This window comes from Plasmodium berghei (assembly GCF_900002375.2).
Source record: "Plasmodium berghei ANKA genome assembly, chromosome: 9".
Classification (NCBI taxonomy): domain Eukaryota; phylum Apicomplexa; class Aconoidasida; order Haemosporida; family Plasmodiidae; genus Plasmodium; species Plasmodium berghei.
Genome location: NC_036167.2, coordinates 235,155 through 258,615, shown reverse-complemented (window position 1 = coordinate 258,615; position 23,461 = coordinate 235,155). Strand labels below are relative to the sequence as shown.

At 20.8% G+C, this 23,461-nt stretch overlaps 8 protein-coding genes across 8 annotated transcripts; 4 read left to right on the top strand and 4 right to left on the bottom strand.

Annotated features, from left to right (window-relative positions):
- Positions 1-768: 768 nt before the first annotated feature.
- PBANKA_0907700 (conserved protein, unknown function) lies at positions 769-3,770 on the bottom strand (the record flags this gene model as incomplete). The annotated part of the gene is made up of 2 exons (XM_034564653.1): positions 769-1,161; positions 1,251-3,770. The coding sequence occupies 2 exons, from the start codon at positions 3,768-3,770 to the stop codon at positions 769-771; spliced, it is 2,913 nt and encodes a 970-aa protein (XP_034421428.1).
- Positions 3,771-4,982: 1,212 nt separating this feature from the next.
- On the top strand, positions 4,983-6,331 carry PBANKA_0907600 (phosphatidylinositol N-acetylglucosaminyltransferase subunit H, putative; the record flags this gene model as incomplete). The annotated part of the gene is made up of 5 exons (XM_034564651.1): positions 4,983-5,114; positions 5,308-5,407; positions 5,576-5,688; positions 5,792-5,866; positions 5,960-6,331. The coding sequence occupies 5 exons, from the start codon at positions 4,983-4,985 to the stop codon at positions 6,329-6,331; spliced, it is 792 nt and encodes a 263-aa protein (XP_034421427.1).
- A 452-nt stretch (positions 6,332-6,783) lies between these two features.
- On the top strand, positions 6,784-9,253 carry PBANKA_0907500 (conserved Plasmodium protein, unknown function; the record flags this gene model as incomplete). The annotated part of the gene is made up of 14 exons (XM_034564650.1): positions 6,784-6,928; positions 7,037-7,087; positions 7,232-7,269; positions 7,372-7,501; positions 7,586-7,681; positions 7,838-7,855; positions 7,963-8,017; positions 8,156-8,256; positions 8,428-8,504; positions 8,615-8,633; positions 8,776-8,806; positions 8,913-8,926; positions 9,031-9,104; positions 9,203-9,253. The coding sequence occupies 14 exons, from the start codon at positions 6,784-6,786 to the stop codon at positions 9,251-9,253; spliced, it is 900 nt and encodes a 299-aa protein (XP_034421426.1).
- Positions 9,254-9,532: 279 nt separating this feature from the next.
- Positions 9,533-10,303, bottom strand: PBANKA_0907400 (dolichol-phosphate mannosyltransferase, putative; the record flags this gene model as incomplete). The annotated part of the gene is made up of 1 exon (XM_034564649.1): positions 9,533-10,303. The coding sequence occupies one exon, from the start codon at positions 10,301-10,303 to the stop codon at positions 9,533-9,535; it is 771 nt and encodes a 256-aa protein (XP_034421425.1).
- Positions 10,304-10,967: 664 nt separating this feature from the next.
- On the top strand, positions 10,968-12,338 carry PBANKA_0907300 (OTU domain-containing protein, putative; the record flags this gene model as incomplete). Its single annotated transcript, XM_034564648.1, has 5 exons — positions 10,968-11,685; positions 11,803-11,848; positions 11,950-12,031; positions 12,149-12,206; positions 12,307-12,338. The coding sequence occupies 5 exons, from the start codon at positions 10,968-10,970 to the stop codon at positions 12,336-12,338; spliced, it is 936 nt and encodes a 311-aa protein (XP_034421424.1).
- A 601-nt stretch (positions 12,339-12,939) lies between these two features.
- PBANKA_0907200 (EELM2 domain-containing protein, putative) lies at positions 12,940-15,079 on the bottom strand (the record flags this gene model as incomplete). The annotated part of the gene is made up of 7 exons (XM_034564647.1): positions 12,940-13,229; positions 13,401-13,472; positions 13,656-13,919; positions 14,114-14,253; positions 14,391-14,442; positions 14,529-14,598; positions 14,780-15,079. The coding sequence occupies 7 exons, from the start codon at positions 15,077-15,079 to the stop codon at positions 12,940-12,942; spliced, it is 1,188 nt and encodes a 395-aa protein (XP_034421423.1).
- Positions 15,080-17,703: 2,624 nt separating this feature from the next.
- PBANKA_0907100 (inner membrane complex protein 1b) lies at positions 17,704-19,311 on the bottom strand (the record flags this gene model as incomplete). Its single annotated transcript, XM_034564646.1, has 1 exon — positions 17,704-19,311. One exon carries the CDS (start codon positions 19,309-19,311, stop codon positions 17,704-17,706), a length of 1,608 nt encoding a protein of 535 aa, XP_034421422.1.
- A 1,352-nt stretch (positions 19,312-20,663) lies between these two features.
- Positions 20,664-22,562, top strand: PBANKA_0907000 (heptatricopeptide repeat-containing protein, putative; the record flags this gene model as incomplete). Its single annotated transcript, XM_034564645.1, has 1 exon — positions 20,664-22,562. The coding sequence occupies one exon, from the start codon at positions 20,664-20,666 to the stop codon at positions 22,560-22,562; it is 1,899 nt and encodes a 632-aa protein (XP_034421421.1).
- Positions 22,563-23,461: the final 899 nt, after the last annotated feature.

The following is a 23,461-nucleotide window of genomic DNA, read 5'->3' as shown; positions in this document are numbered from 1 at the left end:
GAACTACTAAATTTTTGAAAATTTTAAAACTCTTATGAGAGTACCAAAAAAAGGGGAAAATAATAATTATTATTTGTCAAATATTATATTTTGTATGTTTTGCTTTTATGAGTATATTCTTTTCGTACGAATTGTAAATAAAAAAGTGTGTGTGTTTAAAAAAGGCGTTAACATGATATATATATATTTTAGTGATTGAGTATACAATTTTTTATAAGGGCAATTTAAGATTAAAAGAAATAAGTAATATCATATACGGTAAATAAAATACAAAATTTTTGGATAAATAAATTAATGTTTTTTAAATAAAAAGTTATTAATACAATCATTCCCCAAAAAAATAAAGAAAAAGAACAAAAAAAAGAATAAACACACAGGATGCCAAAGGCAGTATTAGCGATAAATAATGCGCAGAATATTTGTATATATATTTTTTTCCGATTGTTATTTAAAATTGCTTAGTTTGTGTAATGAATTGTTCCAAATGGATACTTTTTATACGCACAATATAAGGCGCACATACGCAAATAAATAAGTAAAAAATAAATAAAAAATAAAAAAATACACATGTATAATATACTGTGTGTGTACAGAAACACTGTTGTGAACATAATGGAATAAGCGTTTACTTTTTTCGAAATGGACAATGCAATAATATGGATACTATTTTAAGAATATTTAAAAATAAAACACATTACATAAAACTTTATATTTAAAAAAAGAGTGAATATAAAATAAAAAAGCTAAACAAATCACTAAGAAATATAATTATAATAATTCTTTTTGTGTTTTATTAATGGCGTCTTTCCATAGTGTAGTATAAGTTATGTTCATTTTAATGCAGTATAGTTTTAATTTAAGTTGGATTCTTTTAATAATAAATTCTGACATTGATTGAATATTTGAATTTTTATTGTATTCATATGATAGGACGCCTAAGCCTACTACCCATGTTGCAATTGTGCTGCCATTACTTGAAAAAAAATCATAGGCTCTTTTTTTTGTGTATATTGTAAAGGATTTATCCGGATTAATTCTGTATGGATTATTGTAAAATTCGTTTGATTTAATTTTTTTTTGTTTAAGCTTTTCTTTGTTTTGTTTTTCAATAAGCCAATATACAGGCCTGCTATTTAAACCATATTCTATAGACGTGATATCCTAAAAATATGAAAAAAACAAATGAAATTGAAAATATGTAAATAAAAATAAATAAAGATATATGCACATAAATATTTGTGTGTACATACCTGAATATCTATCAAATTTTTTTTTTTGAATTTTTTTTGTTTAACATTTTTGGACCAAGTTATGAAACGATTATTTATCATTTTCATATATATTAGTACAGGTTTATGAGTAAAGCTATGAAATTTACATTTATATATTAATGCTCCTTTGTTCATTTTTTGGATTTCTTTGATAATTGGTTTATCATTTAATCGGCCTTGTCCATTCGATAATAATATGGTCCTTTTTTTAATATTATCTTTTTGCATAGATATGTGTGTGATTTTATTTCTTAACTGTTCAATATATTCATTGGCTAGTTCAACATTGTTAATATTAGTTTCGTACATTTTTAATATTTCATCGTCAAATTTAATTTGCATTACTTTATTATGTTCAGAATATTCTTCGTCTCTTTTTTTAACAATATTAACAATTGGATCTAACATATTTGCATTTAATATATTGATTATATCATCATATATATTATCATTGTTTTGTAATTTTTGTTTAATTATGTTTGAATTTTCTTTAAGATAACTAGAATATTTCAATATATCTTCTTCATCAAGTTTAAATATTTGCATCATTTTATTAATAATACATAATAGATTGTCAATTTTGGGAATATAAAAATCGCCTCCATCATGATTTTTGGAGTTAATTTTAGTTATATTCTTTTGTTTACCTATAAGGTTTTCATTTTCGTCTTTTAAATTTTTATTTTGCTTTTTAATTTCGTTTATTTCTTTGACTTTTTCATCTATTTCTTTTTTTAATTGGTCATTTTCTTTTTTATTTTTTTCCAGCAAATTAACTAGCTTAAAATATTCTTCTTTTTTTTCATTAAATGCTTTTTCTTTATCTTCGGCATCTTTTATATATTCATAAATTTGTCCTTGCATTTCTTCATTTTTTTTAGTTAATATATTTATTTCTTGAGTTAATTTTAAATTTTCTTCACTTTTAATTTGCATAATTGCAGACAAATTTTCGATTTTTGTTTGTTTTTCTTTATAAGCATCAACATATGATATTCTATGTTCGTCTAATTCTTGATACATATTAAACAGTTTATTATATTTTGCTTCTAAATTTTTTATTAATAGTTCATAATGTTGTATAGTTAAATTGTCTTTTTCTTTTATTTCCATGAGGGTATATGTATTATCATATATATCTTTGATTCTATCATTTAGTATTTCTTTTTTATTTTCTAATATATTTACTTTTTCTTTTAATAATGTAACAAATTTTGTTCCTTCTTTATTTTTTAATATTGTACCATTATTATTTTTATAACTTTCTATACTTGCATCGTTATTTGAATATAAAGTTGTACTTGATCCATCATCTTTCAAGTTAACAATTGATGGAATAGGCACATATGTGTTTGCACTATTAATTGTGGATTTGTAATGATGATAATTACTATTTTTAGGATTTTCATGATAAGTTTTGTCATTGTCACTTCTACTGCTATTGCTAATATTATCATAACGTTGAAATTTATGATAATCTGTATTTTTTATATTTTTCACATTTTTTTCATTTTTATCTATGTTATGTAATTCGTTCATGCTTTCTTTATTTTCGAATTTTCTTGTTAATTTTATTTTTTTTTTATTTATTTCTTTTTTATCACCACTATAATTTTCAATATTATATCTGTAATTATTTTCTTTCCATCTTGAATTATTGTCTTCATTTTCCTCATCACTTTTATTTTTTCCTTTATTTTGAACGATTTTACTATTATTAGAATGTTCATAATAATTAAGAATATCATCATTTTTATATTCAATCCTATTTTTTTTTTTATTCTGATAATTTATTTGTATATTACTATTTGAATCATAAGTATCTATAGTTTTATATTCATTTATATTTCGATTTTCATAAGACTTATTGTGGTCTACTATTTCACTTAAATTTTCTGACATACCATTGCTTGAATCGCTAAATGAATGTTCATTTTTAATATTTTTATGTAAAATATTTTCGTTATAAAATTTTCCAATATAATTTTGTCCATCATTTTTATTTATTCCAATATCATTTCCATGATCTATATTTTTTAAATTAATACTATTGCTAATATCGTTTTTTTTCCTTACAATTTTGATGGGTTTCTTTTTGTTAGTATACACAAAATTTATATTATTTTTAGACAGTTTTTTGTCAAAATGATCATCGTTAAGATATATCTGAATATTTTTTTTATTATTATCATTATTTTGATAGTTATTGCTAAGTTTATCATTATTATCTGATTCAGTTATATAATAATTTTCTTCATTTTTTTTTTTTTTTTCATTTAATGAATTATCACTTGAATATACCTTTTCATTATGTTCCTCAATGTCTAATTTGTCAGTATTTAAAAAAGAAGAATTATTATTTTTTAATTTTTTAGACCATTGAATTAGTAATTCTCTTTCTTTTTTTAGTTTTCTTAATGGATCTAATACATCTTTATCACCTCCCTGTTTTTCCATATTAAAATTGTCATCACTATTATTATGGTTTTTGAAGTTCATTTCAACTTTAAGAAAAATATTTATAGTAATAGCTAACTTATATATATTTTAACAAATTATTTAAAAATAATTTATGCCAAAAGCACAAAAAAAAAAAAAAAAAAGTTGGATAACTGGAATTGTCGATTTTATAGAAATATAAAATGTGAACATATAAAAAAAATCTAAAGATATGAAAAAAGTACAATAGAAAAGGAACTATCCCTAAAGGGGAATCATATGGGTCTATTGAAACAAACAAAAAATAACTAAATGAACACACATATTATACTACTTGAATATATACATTACAATTAGTTTGTATATATGTTCATACACATACACATGAATATCTTTGACAGTACATCGGATTAATGTCTTTATATTACAAGAAATATAAAAAAACAATAATTAAAAAAAAATTAAGCGAAAAATGTGTATTATATATTAACACCAAAAAAGGAAAATAGGGAAAATAAAAATATTAAAAAAACGGGAAAAAGGGAAAAATAAAATAACAAAGAAAATGTTCAAGAGTGTATACATGCAAGTATATTCAGTATACATACATATTTTATAATGTTATTCCAGCTTGGACCTAATAAATTATGCATAATTTATTTGTACAAATTATCATTAACTCTTTATTTTTTTACTTAAAAAAATATATATTAATATTTTTATATCAGATTTATTTCTATTGCTGGTAGCATGGTCTTGTATTAATTTTTATGAGATATACACATATGTTAAAAATACAATTATATTTTTTTTTTTCTTTTTATTAAAAGTATTTCAAAAAAAATAGTATTTATTAGTGTGCATTAAGATCGTAAAAATTTAACCTTTTAATGAATTTTAAATTAACATATTATGATTAAGTATGAACAAAATATATTAAGTATCACATAAACAAAAAAATGGGAAATTTATATAATTAGAAAAAAATAATAGTACCTCAAATAAATAAAATACGTGTGTATTTAATATGGCCAAATAAAAAACAAATAAAAATATAGTATATTCTTTGTATTCTCGATAATAAAAAAGGTATACAAAATATTATAAGTTATTGTTAAGGTATTTAACATATATAAGATTTATGTTAATGAGCCATATTTAAAAATATATACGAAAATAAAATCGATGATATATATATATGATGATTTCACCATATTTGTATATCACCTTAAGTTATATATTAACTAAAAGAACGTGTGAAAATAAAAAAAAATGAATAATGAAATAAGGAAAATTGTGCATACATATGGAATTGAATATATATGCGAAAAAAGGGAAAAAAAAAACATTATTTTATTTATAATAGTAACATTTTCTCTATATTATATATACTACTTATATTTGGTAAGTATGAAATATTGCTGGCTTTGTTCATATATAAATGTGTGTGAATTAAATATGAAAAATATTTTTTGTTGTTGTAGATATTTATATGACAAAATAATTTTATATATTTAGACTATAGAATAAAAAAAAATTATAAAGAATACGCTTAATTATTCTATATTTTTTCCCCTCCTTTTAAATAACTTATTAGGGATACAAAAAAGGCATTTTTATTATTAACGAAGTTCAAATATTTATTTTTTGTTTCTATATATTGTTAATCATAACGTATTTAAACAATTATAGCATTGGTTTGTTTTATAAGATTTGTATAAAGAAAAATGTATATAAATTTAAATGTATATATTACTATATTTCAGAACACATACATTGTGTGTGTATGTGTGTAACATATATATGCACTACTCACATTTCGTAACTATATGAAATTATTTTTTCCCCTTTTTTTATTTCCACAGAAAAATTATTTTTAATAAATAATGTTGGAATACAAATTGAGAAAATTAGTTGGCTGCAACATTCGTTAAAATTTATTTGTTTGAATGATGTCAAAAGAATTTTTATTAATGAAGTAAAAAAAAAAACATAATAATAATAATAATAATAACAATAGTTTTAGATCATTATTAATATATCATATTTATGTAACTATTTTTTTTTTTTTTTTTATAAAGGTGATATATATTTTTGAAATATGTCCAAAATTATGCATTGTCCTTAAAAATACAAAATCCCTAGTTCTTTTCGAGGTATACAAAAAGAGTGAATATATTTAATTTTAATATTTTTGTAAATATAGATACATGAATTAATAAAATCTCTTTTTTTTTTTTTTATATTAGGATTATCGGTTAAGAATTAAGAACTTGATTATGATATACAGAGACATGAAAAGTGTTGTTTTTGACGAACATAATTTAGGATTGAAAAATATTAAAGCTATGGATGTAGAAAATAAAAATGCCGACATAATAAAAAAAGATAATGAAATATATAAAGAACAAAATACTATTTATGAAGAAAATAGTTCCTCATCAAATAATACATGTAGTTCGAGGAATAGTTATGTAAATAGTGATAATATTTATAAATTTATTCAATCAAACTGTTTTGAAAATTGTATGATTAAAAATAAAACTAATCAAAACAAAATAACGAAGACATTTGACGTGTATATTAGTAAAAAATTAGCTATTGAAATTATGAATAACTGATTAATTTTTCATTTTATTGATTTTTTCAATTTTTTTAATTCATATATTTTTATTTTTTTAATAACACATGTTTTATATAATTCCATTTAAGTTCATTCTACTTCATACTTATTGTTTTTACTTTTATTATATATCTTTTAACTCATTAGCTGACATTATTTATTTATTTATTTATTTATTTATTTATTTATTATTTATTATTTTTTATTTATTTATTTATTATTTATTATTTTTTATTTATTTATTTATTTATTTATTATTTATTTGAGTTTTTTTTTCAAAAGTAATTGAAAGCAAAAAAAGACAATTGCAAAAATTAATATAGACATTATTTTATCCAAATTTTAAATTATTAAATAGTTTCAAATATTTTTGTGTAATTATATGTAATAATAGAGTTACAAAGCTAATAAATATGTCTTTACATTTTTTATACACTTTTAAATAGAAAAATGGAAGAATATACAAAAAAAATACCTATTTTTAATGATTATGAAACAAAAAAAGATTTACTAAAATTTATGTGTTTAAAAGAAAATGATGATGATAATAATAATAATAATTTAAAGAAAAACAATGATGATGTTAAGTTTATAAGTAACTATGAAAATCAAAATGAAAAAAGCTTATTAATATAATAAGGCAAGCAAACATATATATCCATCCATAAAAATAAACAATTTTTTGTTCTATACTATTTCGTAGTAAAAAAAAGAGAAACAATGAATGATATTCTAAATCACCGTCCCGATTTGAGTTAATATAGTGCATAAGCACATAAATTTGTTTGCCTTGTTCTATATATTTTTTTTATTTCTTCATATATATATATATATATATGTCTATATCAATACTTATGATAGTATATTTTTTTCTCTTAATTTGGAAAAATAACATAAGATACTAGGACACAGAAAGATATATTATTTGAAAGAAAAGTATATTTTATTTTTACAAATTTATTCTATTATTTAATGAATAATTATATTTGATTTTGTAAAAATAATAATAATAATAATTTATATATAATTTTTTTAAAGGCAATATTAAAGGAAAATAATCTCGAAAACTATTATGAATATGAAAAGCAATTTCCATTTTTTGTTAATAAGATTGTAACTAAACCGGAAGTAACAAAAAATATAAGGGCAGTACTAAACAATCCATATGGTTAATAAAATGATAAAAAAATATTAAAAAAAAATATTTATTAACATTTATAAACATAATATTTTTTTTTATACATGTTTTTAGAACTTGATGAAACTACTAAAATTCGGATTTCGGACGACATCAAAACTAAAACTACACTATTAGAAAGGAGAAAAAATATATTTATCAAAGAATTAGGTATGTTTTAGTTAAATTCAAATGTGACAATAAAAAAAAATATATATATACGTGAAGAAAATACATTTATTTATATTTAATTGGCTAGTTTAGAAAATCATTTAATTATGTAAGCATAGATATTTGTTTTTTTTTTAATATTTGTTTTCTTTTTAGGTGGAAATAATATGAAAAGTATACAAATAAAAATATTATTTTTTCTGACCAGATATAATAATGTGTTTTTTGTACGATACTATAAAAATATTTTCAAAAAAAAAAACATTATTTTTTTTATATAGATGATGAAGAATATATACAAAAGACATGGTTTTTAGATCCTGAAAAAAATTATTTGTATAAATAAATATGCATAAAAAAGTTACAAATATTTGTTTATATATATTGTTAAATGTAAAGTCATAAATAGTTATTAAAAACTTGTCTAATTTAAATTTAATAAAATAAACAAACTATTAAAACTCCAATTTTTAGAGACGCGGTAAAAAATAAAAACAAGTTTTTAACCCTAAAAAACTATGGATTTGGACAAGAAAGTTCTGATTATATATTTTCATATCCTGACATAAAAGCAAGTATGTGATTTTTTTTCAAAAATATAAATAAAAAAATTGTATGTGTGTATATGGTAAAATAAGGTATTTCTGGATTATATGTAAAATGTTTTTTTATATTCGTGCTGAATATTTTAAAAATTTTAATATTTGTTACAATAATTTGTAACTTTATTTTTTGTAACAAAAAAGAAGGAAGAGGGGGATATGCTAGCGAAATAGTTAAATTAAATATCAAACAAAAAGCGAATGAAAAAAAAAAAAAATGGGTAAAAAATCAAATAGTGTTGTAATTTTCCCTAAAACATCATAAATTTATATTAATATATTTTTTATTTATTTAATATTTCATTGTTTTATTTTGTTTTTAATAAAAAAGGCTGTGGAAAATATAAGAGGTAATTTAGTTTCTTTATAAAAATATTTAAAAAGCGATAAAATAAACAAATATAAAAAAAAGGGGAATAATAAACAGATAGCCACAAAATATTATATAGACACTATACATAATAATATATTTGTTTATTTTTTATTTTAAAGACTTTCTTACAAACAAAAATCCTGAAATAAGGTATGCAAATGTTTTGGTGAAATATGAATAACACTATTTTATTATTATATTAGAATTTAAAATGGTGATAAAAAATAACAATATTTTTATATTTTCCTACTTTTAGAGAGCCAAAAGGGGGTATATGGAATAAAATAAACAAATGATATAACCATAGATTATTACATAAGAGCTTATAATATATATAATTGCACAGACATTTTATATGCTTTTTATTTTTAAAGTTTTCCTTATGCAAAACAGATTGAAATATATTAACATGACGAGGGATAACCATAAATTGGACAATTATTTAAAAGTAATATTATATATTTTTTTTTAAATAATATGTAAAAATATTTTCCTTTTTTCTCGTATTCCTATTAATATACTATTGTTTTTGTTATTGAATTAAAGACAAAACCCAAAATCGTTTTGAGATATAAAGGATTTCAAAAACAAATTTAAAACCATTAGAAAATATCAAAATGAATAAATGAGGAAATTTTATAAGTTATAGTGTTCATACAGAAATAAAAATTTGCACGAAAAAAAAATGAGATAAATACAAAAAAAAAGCTACGAATTAATGTCCACAAAATAAAGCTAAGCATTTGTTCATTTGCTTAATTATATACTTGTTGAGTGTCATTCTAACTATTAGAATGTCATTTTATTGTATTAATTGAAAGTTTGTAAGTAAGAATAAATATAGGGGTATTTTATTTGTAATTATTTTGAAAGTTATTAAAGTGTCCAAAATAAACGCAAAATACAAAAAAGATACTGAATTATATCGTTTGAAGCTAATTTTGATTCACCAAATAATCTATTATAAAATATATAACCAACTTCTTCAATTTTTTTTCCTGTTTTATGAGCTCTAACAATTGCTTCCATTTGAAATGAAAAACCTTTTCCTTGAACATTTTGTATAATTTCTTTAAGAACATCAGTTTTGTATAATCTGAATGATCCCGTTAAATCTGTTAAATTAATAAATAATAAAAACTGTGACAAGAAATTAGCTACGCGGCTTATTAAAACTCTTTTAAAACTCCATCCAAATATACCTCCGTCTTTATTATATCTACTACCAGAAACTATATCACAATTCGTTTCTTTTTGTTTTTTTATAAATTCATAAATATATTTTGGATGGTGTGATAAATCTGCATCCATAATAATAACATAATTACCTGATACTAATTTTAAAGCATCCATATATGCACTTCCTAAACCGCTTTTTTTTTTTCTTTGTATTAATAATAATTTTTCACTTGGAAAAATTAATTGTAGTTTTTTATAAACATCTGCTGTTGAATCTTTACTATTATCATCAACCAATATTACTTCATAATTAATATTTTTTTTTTTTAATTCGTCTATAATCATATAAATAATATAAGGCACATTGTTTTTTTCATTATAAGTTGGTAAAATAATTGAATACATTGATCCATAACTCATATTTATTTTTAGGCATGTTAATATAAAAAGAAAAAAATACATAACCATGGTTAGAGTCTATTGAGTAGTCATAAAGATAATAGTATTAATTTTATTCAAGTGTGTACATAAATAAATATCCATATTTATGAATATTCTTTTTCTATTGTAAAGTGTCCTACTTTTTTTTTTTTTTTTATTATACAAATTCTTACTAAGTTTAAGCGTGTGCAGGATTTATAAATACAAGTTTTTAGTTTTGCATTTTGCACGTATGCACATATTTTATATACTTATACATTTGTTTGAAATTTTTTTTTTCTGTTTTTTTTCGTTATATAATATCTACATGATCATTAGTTTGAGGTTAATCAAAACTATATGCATAGTGGAATGCAATAATGGAATTATCCATTAATATTTAAATATATACGTATATATGATAAAAAAAAAATATATACATGTACATTGATAATTTTGAATAGAGTTAGTTTTTTTTTCTTTTACATGGCGTTTTCATAATATTAAAAGTATTTTTATATAATGATATAAAAAAAAAAGTAGAAAAATAAAAGAGCAATTTAATATTATTGTTTTTTGGTAAAAATAGTTAGTCTTTGGAATTTTGACATTCGTTGTATACCAGCTTACATACATATGTATGAATAAATATTTTTCATCTTAATTTTTTTTTTTATGAAAATTTTTGGTTGTATAGGTGTAGCTCATAAATATGAATGAGGAGCTAAAGAAAATAAATTATAATGAATACAAAAGAAGACTAAAAAAATTATCAGAAGAAATAACAAAAGAAAAAAAAAAAAAAACAATTCATAAGGATAAACAAAATGAAAATATATTAAAACTAGAAGAGGAACTAAAAAAATTGAATGAATTATACAATGGAAAAAATAATGATAATAATACAATAATAGAACAAAATAACTATAATGATAATAATATGATACCTGATAATTTATATTCATATAATGTTATTTCAAAAAAATCCTTAAAAAATAAAGCAAAAATGAAAAAAAAAGAAATGGAAGAAGAATTAAATGAGCAATCAAGAAGTAAAATTGGAGAAGAAGAATATAATAAATTGTTAGAAATTTTAAAAATTAAAAATCAAACAATTTATTCTATAGCACCAGATGGTAATTGTTTATATGAATCTATTATACACCAACTTAAACAAAGAATTAAAAATTTTAAATATTCTAAAAACAACTTTTTACAAATTATAAATCAAGACAACTTTTCATTAAATATTATAGATTTAAAAAATTATCAACAAAATAAGCATATTTTAGATTTTTCGATTTTTGAAAGTTTTGATCCAAATCATTTAACTAGCGACATACTGAGGTTTATTACTTCAGTATATATATTACAAAATAGTGATTTATTCGCCAATTTTATTTATGAATATACAGAACAAGATATTAATGGTAAAGTTGAAATTTTATTTTCAAGAAATATATCAATGTGTGTATGCATATTCACATCATTATTATGTATATAATCCAATTTCACACACACACATGTCTTTTATTTAAACTTTACAGATCCATGCTATAATTATTGTCAACAAATTATGAATGGAATATATGGGTATAAAATGAAAAAGTAATTTTATGATACAACAATTGATTATTCACATTTTACAATTTCTTCTTCTTTTTTATATAACGTTTATGCATTTATACTTGCAGGAGTGAAATTGAAATAACAGCTTTGTCAAATATTTTGAAGAAAAAAATTACAGTACAAGATATAAATATGAGTGTATCATATGTATAACAAAAAAAAAAAATAGTGAAAATATATAACTGTATATATAATATGGGTATACTGGTTTATATTAATATATTGAAGAATTTATATTTTCCTATTTTTATTTTAATTTTATAGGGGGAAAATTATAAAGAAGAATTATTTATATGTTTCCATCACAAGCTATATACGCTGGGTAATGAAGCAAATAAAATTCAGCGTGTGTATGAAAATGCTTATTAAAATAAACCGCTCTAAAAATTATTTTCTTTAATTTTTTCTTCTATTTTATGTAGGAAAGCACTACAATTCTGTTATAGACTTATGACCATAAAAAAAAAGTATCCTTATTTGATGATATTTTGTAAAAATTGGGGAATAGGTGATTACACACTGGTTATTAGCAAAGGAAAAATAATTTTTTTACTTATTTATTTATTATTATTTTTTTATATTTTTTTTTTTTTTTCGTCCAATAATGTCTATCAATTTTCTCAAATATTACAAAAAAAAAGTAAAAGGCAATGAACAAGTATGAAAAATAAATAGCAAAAAATGAAAAACAGTAAAATAAACATAATGAATGCATAATAAGTAACAAAACCGATATTTTTAATTAAAACGTTTGACAAATGCATATATAATATAAAATATTCAACAAAAAGAGGTCTATAACATTTCTATATATAATGCAAATATATGCATATATTGTGTGTGTGTGTTATTTTTCACATAATATACAAAAATTATTAGAACAAAAAATAAAAAAAAGTTCCATTTTATGTGGGATAGGAACTTTTAAAAATCCGCTATATAAACGCATAATATATTATTTGTATATGGATAAAAATTTAAAGCAATAAGTTTAAGAGATAATTGATATATTGTTTTTTATAATTTTTTTTTTTATCGAAATATTATAGATAATATTATTCATAATCCTCATAATCTTCAATTTCATCCTTTCCTATTTCATCAATAACTTCTTCGTCAATTTCATCTATATCCACTGACTCATCATCTTCTTCAAGTTCTTTTCTTAAGGCATTTCTTGTTCGTTCATGTGGATAGCTAGATTCAATTATATTATTTTTATTTATTTCACAATAATTTTTATTCTTCCCATTTGAATAATAGTTATATTTTTTGTCACCCACAGAAATATTTATCGACCGTTTTATGTAGCTTTGTAGTAATTCCGATGAAGGATATGGAGAATCTACATATGTGCACACACATACATATATATATACAAAAATGAAAAATGTATTAATATTAGCATTAAAGAATATGTCTAATTATATTTTTTTACTCATAAATGTATAGGTGTGTGTGTAATATTTTAAAAGTTTTTTTTTTTTTTTTTTTCAATAATCTTAAGTAGCTTTACCTGATATTTGCCCCCTTTTGTCCCTAGGTCGCCATTTGTTTTCATACTTTCTTATTGGTGGGTCACATATTTCTTAAAATTAAAAATGATTAAAAATAAAAAAATTTATAAATATAATATAAATGAGGAAAATAAAAAAGTGAAGAACAATCGTAAAACAATGCATAATCATATATGAGTTATATATTTGTTTGAACAGTTTTATATGCACACACATTCAATAAAGAAATAAATATATAATTTTAAAAAAATTACCTAAAAAATTAAAATCGGAACTTTTTAAAAGTTCTATAGCTCTTTTAGGATTGTAATCCACACGATGTAAAATTTTGAATGCATATTCAGGAGTAAATGGATGCCATCCTAATTGACATTTCCAATTTTTTGCTAATTCTTTTATAAAAATAGCTAGTTCATAATCATTTTTTATTACTAATTCATATTGCCCTTCACACAAAAAACTTTCTTTCATCCTTTCGAGCAAGTATGGTGAATACACTAATTCTGATTTACTGATCTCTGCAAAAAAGAAAAGTAAAACATGTGACTACAAATATGATTAAGCAATGATATGACGAAATATATCACTTTCTATTCCATCTCCCCCTTTTTTTATCTCTCTCCCCTATATATATATGTGTGTGTGTAAACAATATAATAACAAATTTGAACAATTGTTGTATAGGGATGTATATCGGCATGCATATACGCACCGTCATATTTTTCCGAATGACTATTTAAAAAAAATGTAGAAACATTGGATACTTGATAATTCTCTCCAACATTTATTTCTCCCGCATATTTAGTTCCTTCAGTTTTTTGCTTTACTTTTTCTTGAGTATTGTTTAGTGTACTATTATAAATATGGAAGAAAAAAAAATATGAGAATATAGAAAAATATCTATTTATTATGATAGGGGAAAGCAAATGAATATACAGATGCATACATACATATTAATAGTTGTATATTTTTTATCTTGATATTCTAACCTTAATGTTCGTATTTTTTTTTTTTTTTTCAGAGGAATGCCAAAAGATACACCTAAATTTGAAAAAAAAAAATCAAAAAAATATAATAAGATGATAACGAAAAATTATCAAAAAAAAATATAAATAAATTTCATTTACCATTTCTTTGACATAAGGGACAATACCAATAATTAAAATTTTGTTGTGGTTTGTCCGATTCGCTTACACACTAGTAAGACATGAAATAAAAAAAAATAAAAATATAAACATATATATAGGTGTTATAAATCACGATTAAAGTTGGGAAATGTTGAATTAAATCATAAAGACATTAGGAGAATAAAAGAATATGTGTTAATATAAATATGTAAATTTTTTTGTTATTTAAAAAATTCTACAAATATACTTACATATATGTGATAAGATCTGATACAATTATCGCAGCAAATTAAATTCCCCCCATGATAGCATTCATAACAAAAAGAGTCATTTTCAAGGTTATTAGGATAATTTTTTATTTCTGAATTATTATTATTATTATTATTTTTTGTAGTTTTGTTATTAATTTTTTTATCATCGTTATTATTATATGGTCCATTCTTATGATTTTTTAAGTCATAATTTTCTATTAAATTAATATTTTTATTTTTGGACTTATCTATTTCTCTTCTTTTTATTTTATTATGAACTATAGTAAGCCCTTTTTCCATTTTTTTCTAAAAATGTTAATAAAAGTGTAAGAATGAAAAATGTATAAATATATGTTTGATTTTTTATATGCTTGTTTTTATATTTTATCGCTTTTTATTTGGTTATGTGTTGCCTATATGGTGGTATGTATAAAATACTGCAGATATGATTGTGCAATATAAAAAAAAAGTTGAATGTAAAGAAAAATTATATATCGGTGAAAAGGCTAATAAAAATGTGCATATACTTGTTACCAAAAATATAATCGCTTGTATATATACACACATAAATTATAATATGCATACAATAGCATAGTAACAATTATAAAAGTAATATATATATATATATATGCATAAATTGACTATACACATGTAATAAAAAAAAAATCATGAAAAATGAAAAACTTGAAAGGATATTTCTTACAACTATTTCTTCAAAAATTAAAACACAGAAAAAGTTTGTTACATTTAAACTATTATTGGCAACTTTCTGTGTACCCTCACTGTATGTTACCACATAATATGTATAAAAATTATATATATTTTTTTAAATAGCATACACAATAATAATAAAATATATAAACATATAAAAATATATATATATATTCTTTATTTCATGTATATGCATAACATGAAAATAATGATAAGGAGAGGGGCAAAAAAAGTTCGAATATTTTGTCTTAACACGATTTTTTTTTTTTTTTTTTGCTCTCCTAATATAAAAAAAATATTTTTCGCTATTTAATCTTAGCCCGAACAAAAATTACACTTATAATATTTTTTTGATTTTTATATAAACATATATATATGCATATTTATTTTATATATTTTTTGTTTACTTGATATATATTTATTTACATAAATTTTTACATTATTTTCCCATTTAAAATTTTGATATTATTATTTTTGATTTTTTAATATTTTTTCATTTGTATATATTGTATTACAATTTCATAATACAACATTATGTAACAGATTTAATTTATAGTCTGCTAATTTTTATTTATTATAATTTTTGTGTAATTGTACAATATTCAAATGCACACAGGACTTGTTTAATATATAAATATTATAAATTACGCAAAAAAGGTTAAAAAAGTATAATTTGTTAATTATATTATACTTTAGAATTTAATTTTTAGAATGGTATATAAAAAAAAGAAGCTTATGCGTGTCAAGTTTTTTTTAATAATTAAAATATATAATTATTAAGTATATGCATTTTTTTATATATGTACATATGTATGTGTCTATTTAGATATATCCATCTCAATACGTTTATGCAACATGACTATGATATACTTAGATGCTTCATATACATAAATATACATATATATATATATATATATATATCCTGGGTATAAATAAGAGGTTAAAATAATATACACTTGTGGTATATATAGGGCAAGCTCTTATTTTTTATAAGAAAAAATAGTAGCACAAAAGATGTAATAAGAACAATCGTTTGTTAATATATGAACGAATAGACGATATTAATTTTGTTACTTTTTAAATAAAAAAAATATGTGTATATATAACAAATAAACATAATAGTTACAGTTTTTTATAATCATATAAATCGGGCTTTATGTTTAATTAATGATGCGTATATCACATTTATAATTATCAAAAAAAAAAAAGAAAAAAATACACACAACATTTGTGTTCGCGCAGTAATATGTGTAATGATTTTTAATCGCATATAGTAACGATGGAAAAAATTATAAAATATAAACTTATAAAAAGGTTTAAAAAAAAAAATATTAGGATAAATATATGGAATATTTAATACTATGTCTTTAAATTATTTAACTTTTCTTTTTATAAATATTCTTAAATTATGGTTATATTTTCATTTTGAATTAATAATATATGTATATTATTTTTTCTCAATTGTTAAAAAAATACTACTTAAATAATATTTATTTCCTTTAGTGTGAATTGTATATATGTATAAAAATATATATTCTATAGGTTGATGGTATTTTTCCATTTTATAAATATTAGGATAATAGTTATGGAAAATATGTAAAGTCGACCTTATCTTTTATCTTATATTAAATTATAATAAATCAAAAAAAGCATAATTCTATATAAATAGTAATAAATTGTCATATTTCCTTGTTAATAAATTCATAATACACTTCTTATTGATAAGATATAATATAATAAAAATTAAGCTATATAACTATCATTTTTTTTTAATAAATCATAGTAATAAAATTTAGTTTAAACCTAGTAATATACTTAATGTTGTAACTATTTTACTATATATAAAGAATATTTTTTAAAGGACAAAAAAAAAATATAATATTACACAAAAAGTGTAATGATAGACATGCATATATAACGCATATTTTGGCAAAACATAAATTATTATAAATTCATTTTTTTAACAAAATTTATTAATAAAAAAAACAATTATCAAAAAAAAAATCATCATATTTAATTATACACATTTTTATTTAAAAAAAATAGAAATTGTTTTTAGTTAAACACGATATAAATAAAACTGTATATATAACCATAGCTTCTTAATTATTAGTGTATATATTTTATGTTTATATATTTTCTCCGTTTTTTTTTACCTTTACAAATTCCCTATAATTAAAATAATTATTTTTTATCCTGTTTCAGTTCCTTTTTTATGTATTTGTTTTCAATTGAGAAATGGTTTTCATTTCTACTTTGGCTTCACGTGGAATTTTAGAAGTTAAATTGAAAAATGCATTTCTATGAGCATTCATAAATTGCTCATTATATAATTCTGGAATCTTTGTAGTATCTTTTTTCATCCATTTGTTTTGTAGATGTACCATTTCAAGTGGATGGTCTTGATGTAACGGTATAGTATCATAAAAATTGTTAGGACTATATTTAATATTAGATAAATCATGTGAAATATTTAGTTCGGAATTGGAGATATGCTCACACGTTTCACAATCAGAACATTCACATATATGATCTAGCATACTATCACTTTGTGTGTTTTTTTTTAATTTATCTTTTTCTTCTTTTAAATCAGCATTTACTCTCATCCATAATGCTAAATTGTCTGCTTCATATAATTCTTCAGGGTTTATTTTATTTATTCCTTTTGGATATTCTCTAATATTTATTTTTGTGTCAGTTGGAACAAATTTTATTATATCATGATATACTAAATATGGTTTTTCTATTATACAATCTATTTTATAAACTTTATCACTCCATGTAACTTTTGGTATTATTTTTTGACGAACTGGAACAGGTACATATTTATCATTAAATTTAAAAACGGGAATATCAACATCTATAATTTTGGGTTTGGGAACTATATATGGCACTGGTAAATTTATAGGTATGTCAATTTTTTTTTGAACTTCAACAATTTTTTCAACTTTGGGGACAAATACATTTTCAAATATTTTGTTATCTTCTGTTTTTATTTGTGGGCCAAAAGGCTCTAAAAGTGGAGGTAGCATATTAATATTTACATCATATGGTAAGTTTTCCCTTTTGGATTTTTCTATGATATTTGTATTTTCATCCTTATTATCACAAAGCATACTGCAAATGTTGTTACTATTTTCAATATAAGCACTTGTATTGTTACAACAGTTTAAGGAAGGATATACTGGATAATCTATTTTTCTATTAGATTCATTTTCATTTGATAGGTTATAATCCATAGTCATTATATCGTTGTGGTCTTTAATTTTATTTCCATCTTTATCAACATAATTATAAACTTCTTCTATAACTTCCTGATCTCTAAAACTTATTTTTTCCTGTACATGTAGGACGTCCATTTTTTTTTCTTTGACTATATTTTTTATCACTGGCTTTTTAATAATATTATATTTAGTAACATCTTTAGGGACATATTTCAGCTTTTCAATAACATGGGTAGTGTCATGCTCAATCTTATTTACAAATCTCAGCTCTGGAACGTCAATTATTCTTGTTTGATTTTTAACAATATAAGTTGGTACTTCCTTTATTTTTTCAACTATATGAACATTGGGTTTATTCATAATTCTAGTCCCACTTTTCGAAGTATTTGCATAACTATTGTTAGTATTATTACTATATACAAATGATTGAGTACTTTTATTTAATGATGATATTTTATCAATTTCAGAATATTTTAATGATGAATTTGACTCATTTTCAAATTTTTGAAAGCTTAATTGATCATATAGTTTTTCCATATTTGGCATTTCATTGTCATGGTTTGAAATACTTGCACTTTTATTTTTGTCTATCTTCATTTTTGTAGTATATATATGAATTGTACGGAAAATACACTTTTACACGTAGATAATTAAACAAAAAAAACAAATTACAAATTGTTCTAAAATACGGAATAAAAAAAATGCACACAGAAAACAAATTATAAATCTTAACAAATTATGTTGCGAAGTAAATATTTGCCAAGAAAATAATTCAACATAAAAAAATATTATATATATGCATGATTATGGCTAAAAAAATAATTATAATAACAACAACGACATAATAAGAATGTAGAACTATATTTTAAATATTAATAGCTATTTATAAAATGTGAATAATGCTAAAAGTCTAATACAAAAGTAAAATAAAAAACATAACATATGATATTACATTTTTATGTTTTTTTTTACAAATTAACATTTACACAGTTTTTATACCCTTACACACATATTAAAAAAAATAAGTAAAATACACTTGAATAATATTAACAAGCAATAATTATTATGCAATTTTTTATTTAAATCGTTCCGTTATATACACAATTAATACGTAACGTCTCAATGTTACATAAAAATTATTATTTATCGCCTGGCCAAAAATATTTATTTATATGACTTGTTCATATTTATTTTATTTTTAAATAATTAAATTAGCCAATAAAAAAAATATATTATATAATTAAACGATTTTGCTATTTTTAAGAACAATTTTTATTGTTAAATGCAAAAATACTTAAAAAAAATGCCTATGAATGCATTCATATTTTTTTGTAGATATCAGTTGATTTAGAACGGCGTTTCATGAGTTATATAATTCAAATTGAATATCATACATTTTCTGATTAAAAATAGCCTGCGTATAAATATAAATAAATAAATAAATATATATATATATATGCATTATATAATAGATTTATGAGTATATGATAAAAAAAATAAATAAGAGTAAAATGAATGATTAGTAGGAAAATTCTCCACATTATAATATATATATATATATATATAATTATTCAGCTAAAGAAATATTAGTTTGAAAACTATAAAAAAAGTCATAAGGGATGGAATAATATAGATGATACAAGCTTGTTTTGTATGCATATATTCCATCATATGAAATAAATGAAAAATAGTGGAACAAAATAAATTGATGTATAAAAGAGGAAAGAGGATATAACATATAGGAAAATACCCTATACAGAAAAAGGAAAATACTGAAAATTAAGAATACTACTAATTTTCAATAACATATTTTTGAGATAATATATTTTGTGAAAGATATATATTAATTAAAGGTTTATGAAAATGAGCAAATGGTGTAATAATAAGTTTTCATTATTATTTGAGATGCTTAAAATAAAAAAATAAATAAAAACAAAAGTTTAATGAAAATGTTTTTTTTTATAAATAAACGATTTATAAATATTCAAAGAAATTATAATAGCAATTCCGCCAACATAAATGTGTTAACAAATAAAGAAATAAATAGAAAAAAAAAACAACAAACTTGGATGAAGAAGATAAATGCAAAGGAAATACCACGAAAAAAATATGGAAACAAATTAGGAACAGTAGCAAAACAATTATATTTATTACCAGATTTAAAAGGCAATCCTATAAATGGTAATATTTGTGATCCAAGTGATAAAACAAGTGCTAAAATAAAATTGGATAATTATGATTTTCGAGATTTTTTTGGAAAGAATAATGAGCCATGTGCGAATAATAATAACAATAAGAATAGTATTGAAATGGCATCAGAAAAAATGTCGAGTTATGAAAATTCGAAATTACAATGGGACGAGATATGTGATGAATTAAAATATCATTTACCTTTTTTACAGCCATATAGTATTAGCATGTCATTAAATTATTTATCAAAAATAAATTATAATGAATACGATATTTTTAAATTAGTAGCAGAACAATTAGACGAAAGATGGCTAAAAAATTTTAATATAAAAGATTTGTGTCAATTATTATTGTCTTATTCTAGAATTAATTCAAAATTTTATGCGTTCATAAACTTAATAAGTAAGGAATTGTTATATAAAATATGTTACTCTGATTTTGAAGATCTATCATTAATAGCTTATGCATATACAAAACTAAGGATGTATGATTTTGAAGTTTTTCTTCATATATGTAACGAAACGAAACATAAAATTAAGGATGAAATTAAAAACAGTCAATTAAAAAAGGGCGATAATGTAAATGAAAATGGCAAGCTAAAAATTATCCAAAATGACACAACTCATGTTTATGATTATGATGTAAATTGTGGAAGTGAGCAAAATAAAGTTTTAAATGTTAATAAAAATAAATTTGATATTGAATATAATAATAAGAATGATGAAAAAAGTGAATTTAATAAAATAAGAATTAGTAATAAATTATCTTTAATAAAAAGTGATATTGAAATAAATCGAATTGATATGCCAGATGATAAGAAATATTCTTATTTGTGTCTTTTGGTTTATTGCTTAGGGAAAAATAAACATCATGATAATATATTATTAAATTTAATAGTAGAATATATAGATTTAAAAATTGTAAATAATATAGATTTAAGTAATTTGGCATATGGTTTTTCTGTATTCAATATTTATAATGGTTATTTATATGAAAGTTTATGTAAAAAAATTTATGAAGATTTAAATAAAATTGAATCATTACAAAAAATAATAATTATGGGATATTTTTTAAAATACCCACAATATAAAATGTTGGATTTATATTATATTTTTTTAATAAATATAAATGAAGAAATTAAAGAATCCAAGAAAAAAATATATAAAGAAGTTGTATTTTTAAACATGTGTATAAATAGCTTTTCATGTGATAAATTTTTAAACATTATATTCAATTCATCAAGTAAAGAATATTGTGAAAATGATAAAGTAAAAAAATTATTTTTTTTATATAATTTTTTAATATCCTATGTAGATTATTTTATGAAAAATAAAAATATAGACTCTCGAGATTATCCTAAAATTCTGACTATTCTATTTAAAATTGTGTATTTTGATGGTAGCAAAATTAGTAATATATCAGAGAGTAATCAAGAAAAATTTATATTTTTAGAAAATTATAAGAAGCATGTAGACATACATAAAGCAACTCTTTTAGTAAATCTCGCTTTGGATAATATTATAAAAGAAATTAACAAACTTCATAAATATGATTTGAATAATGTTAAAAATATATTGAATATTTGTATGCAAAAAAAAGATATAAATAACGAATTTAATTTTGTGCAAAAAACAAAAGCTATTTTATCATCATTTTAGTGCTCAAAATATGACGTAAAAAATGAAATTGATAAATATTGTATCTGGGCATGTAATATTCAATCATATTTGTCTTCTCTTTAATTTGTATTAGTCATAAGTAGTATATAAATGCATGTCATATTTTATACTTTTTTTTGTTTATATAAAATGGGAAGTGATAGCTGAATTATTCCCTACACTTCTTTAATTTGGCGTCCCTATATGGCACAGATTTATTTTAAATCTTTGAATATTTTCGATGTTTTAATCAATATTTTGTTTGTAATTTCATACAATTTTTTATTATGTTGTATTAAAAATTTATATTTTAAGTTTTATTTTTTAGTTAATATACAAAGCATGGTGATTTATAATATTTTTTTGATATTTCTTTAAAAATAGTAAAAAAAATTCAAAAAAAGAAAAAACGAATAATGAGCATAAAAAAAAATGACTAAATATAAATGCTATTATTGCATGCATAACCCTGTGATTTTCTTATCACATTGGGTATACATATATACATGTCGAATCTTTTAGGAAATATTTTGAATATGCAATAAGATGAAAATAAATAATATATGCACACATTTTTACAATATAAATTTTGTTACTGTATAGTTAAAACTACAGAGAGACACTTAACTATTGTTTTACGAAACATTGAAGTGTATAAAGCATATGTATGCAAACTATTACATCTATATTTCAAAAAAATCAGATAAAATAATTCAAGTTTAATTTTGATATAAACAGTTGTTTTTTCAACATATTCATTATTGTGGTGATTTTGATAAATGTTTTTCTCTTTGAGCCATATAAATTTTTTTTTCTTTATCATTTACATTATTTAAAAAAAAAAAAAAAAAAAAAAAACTATTATTATTTATAATTTATCAGATTTGTTGATTTTATCT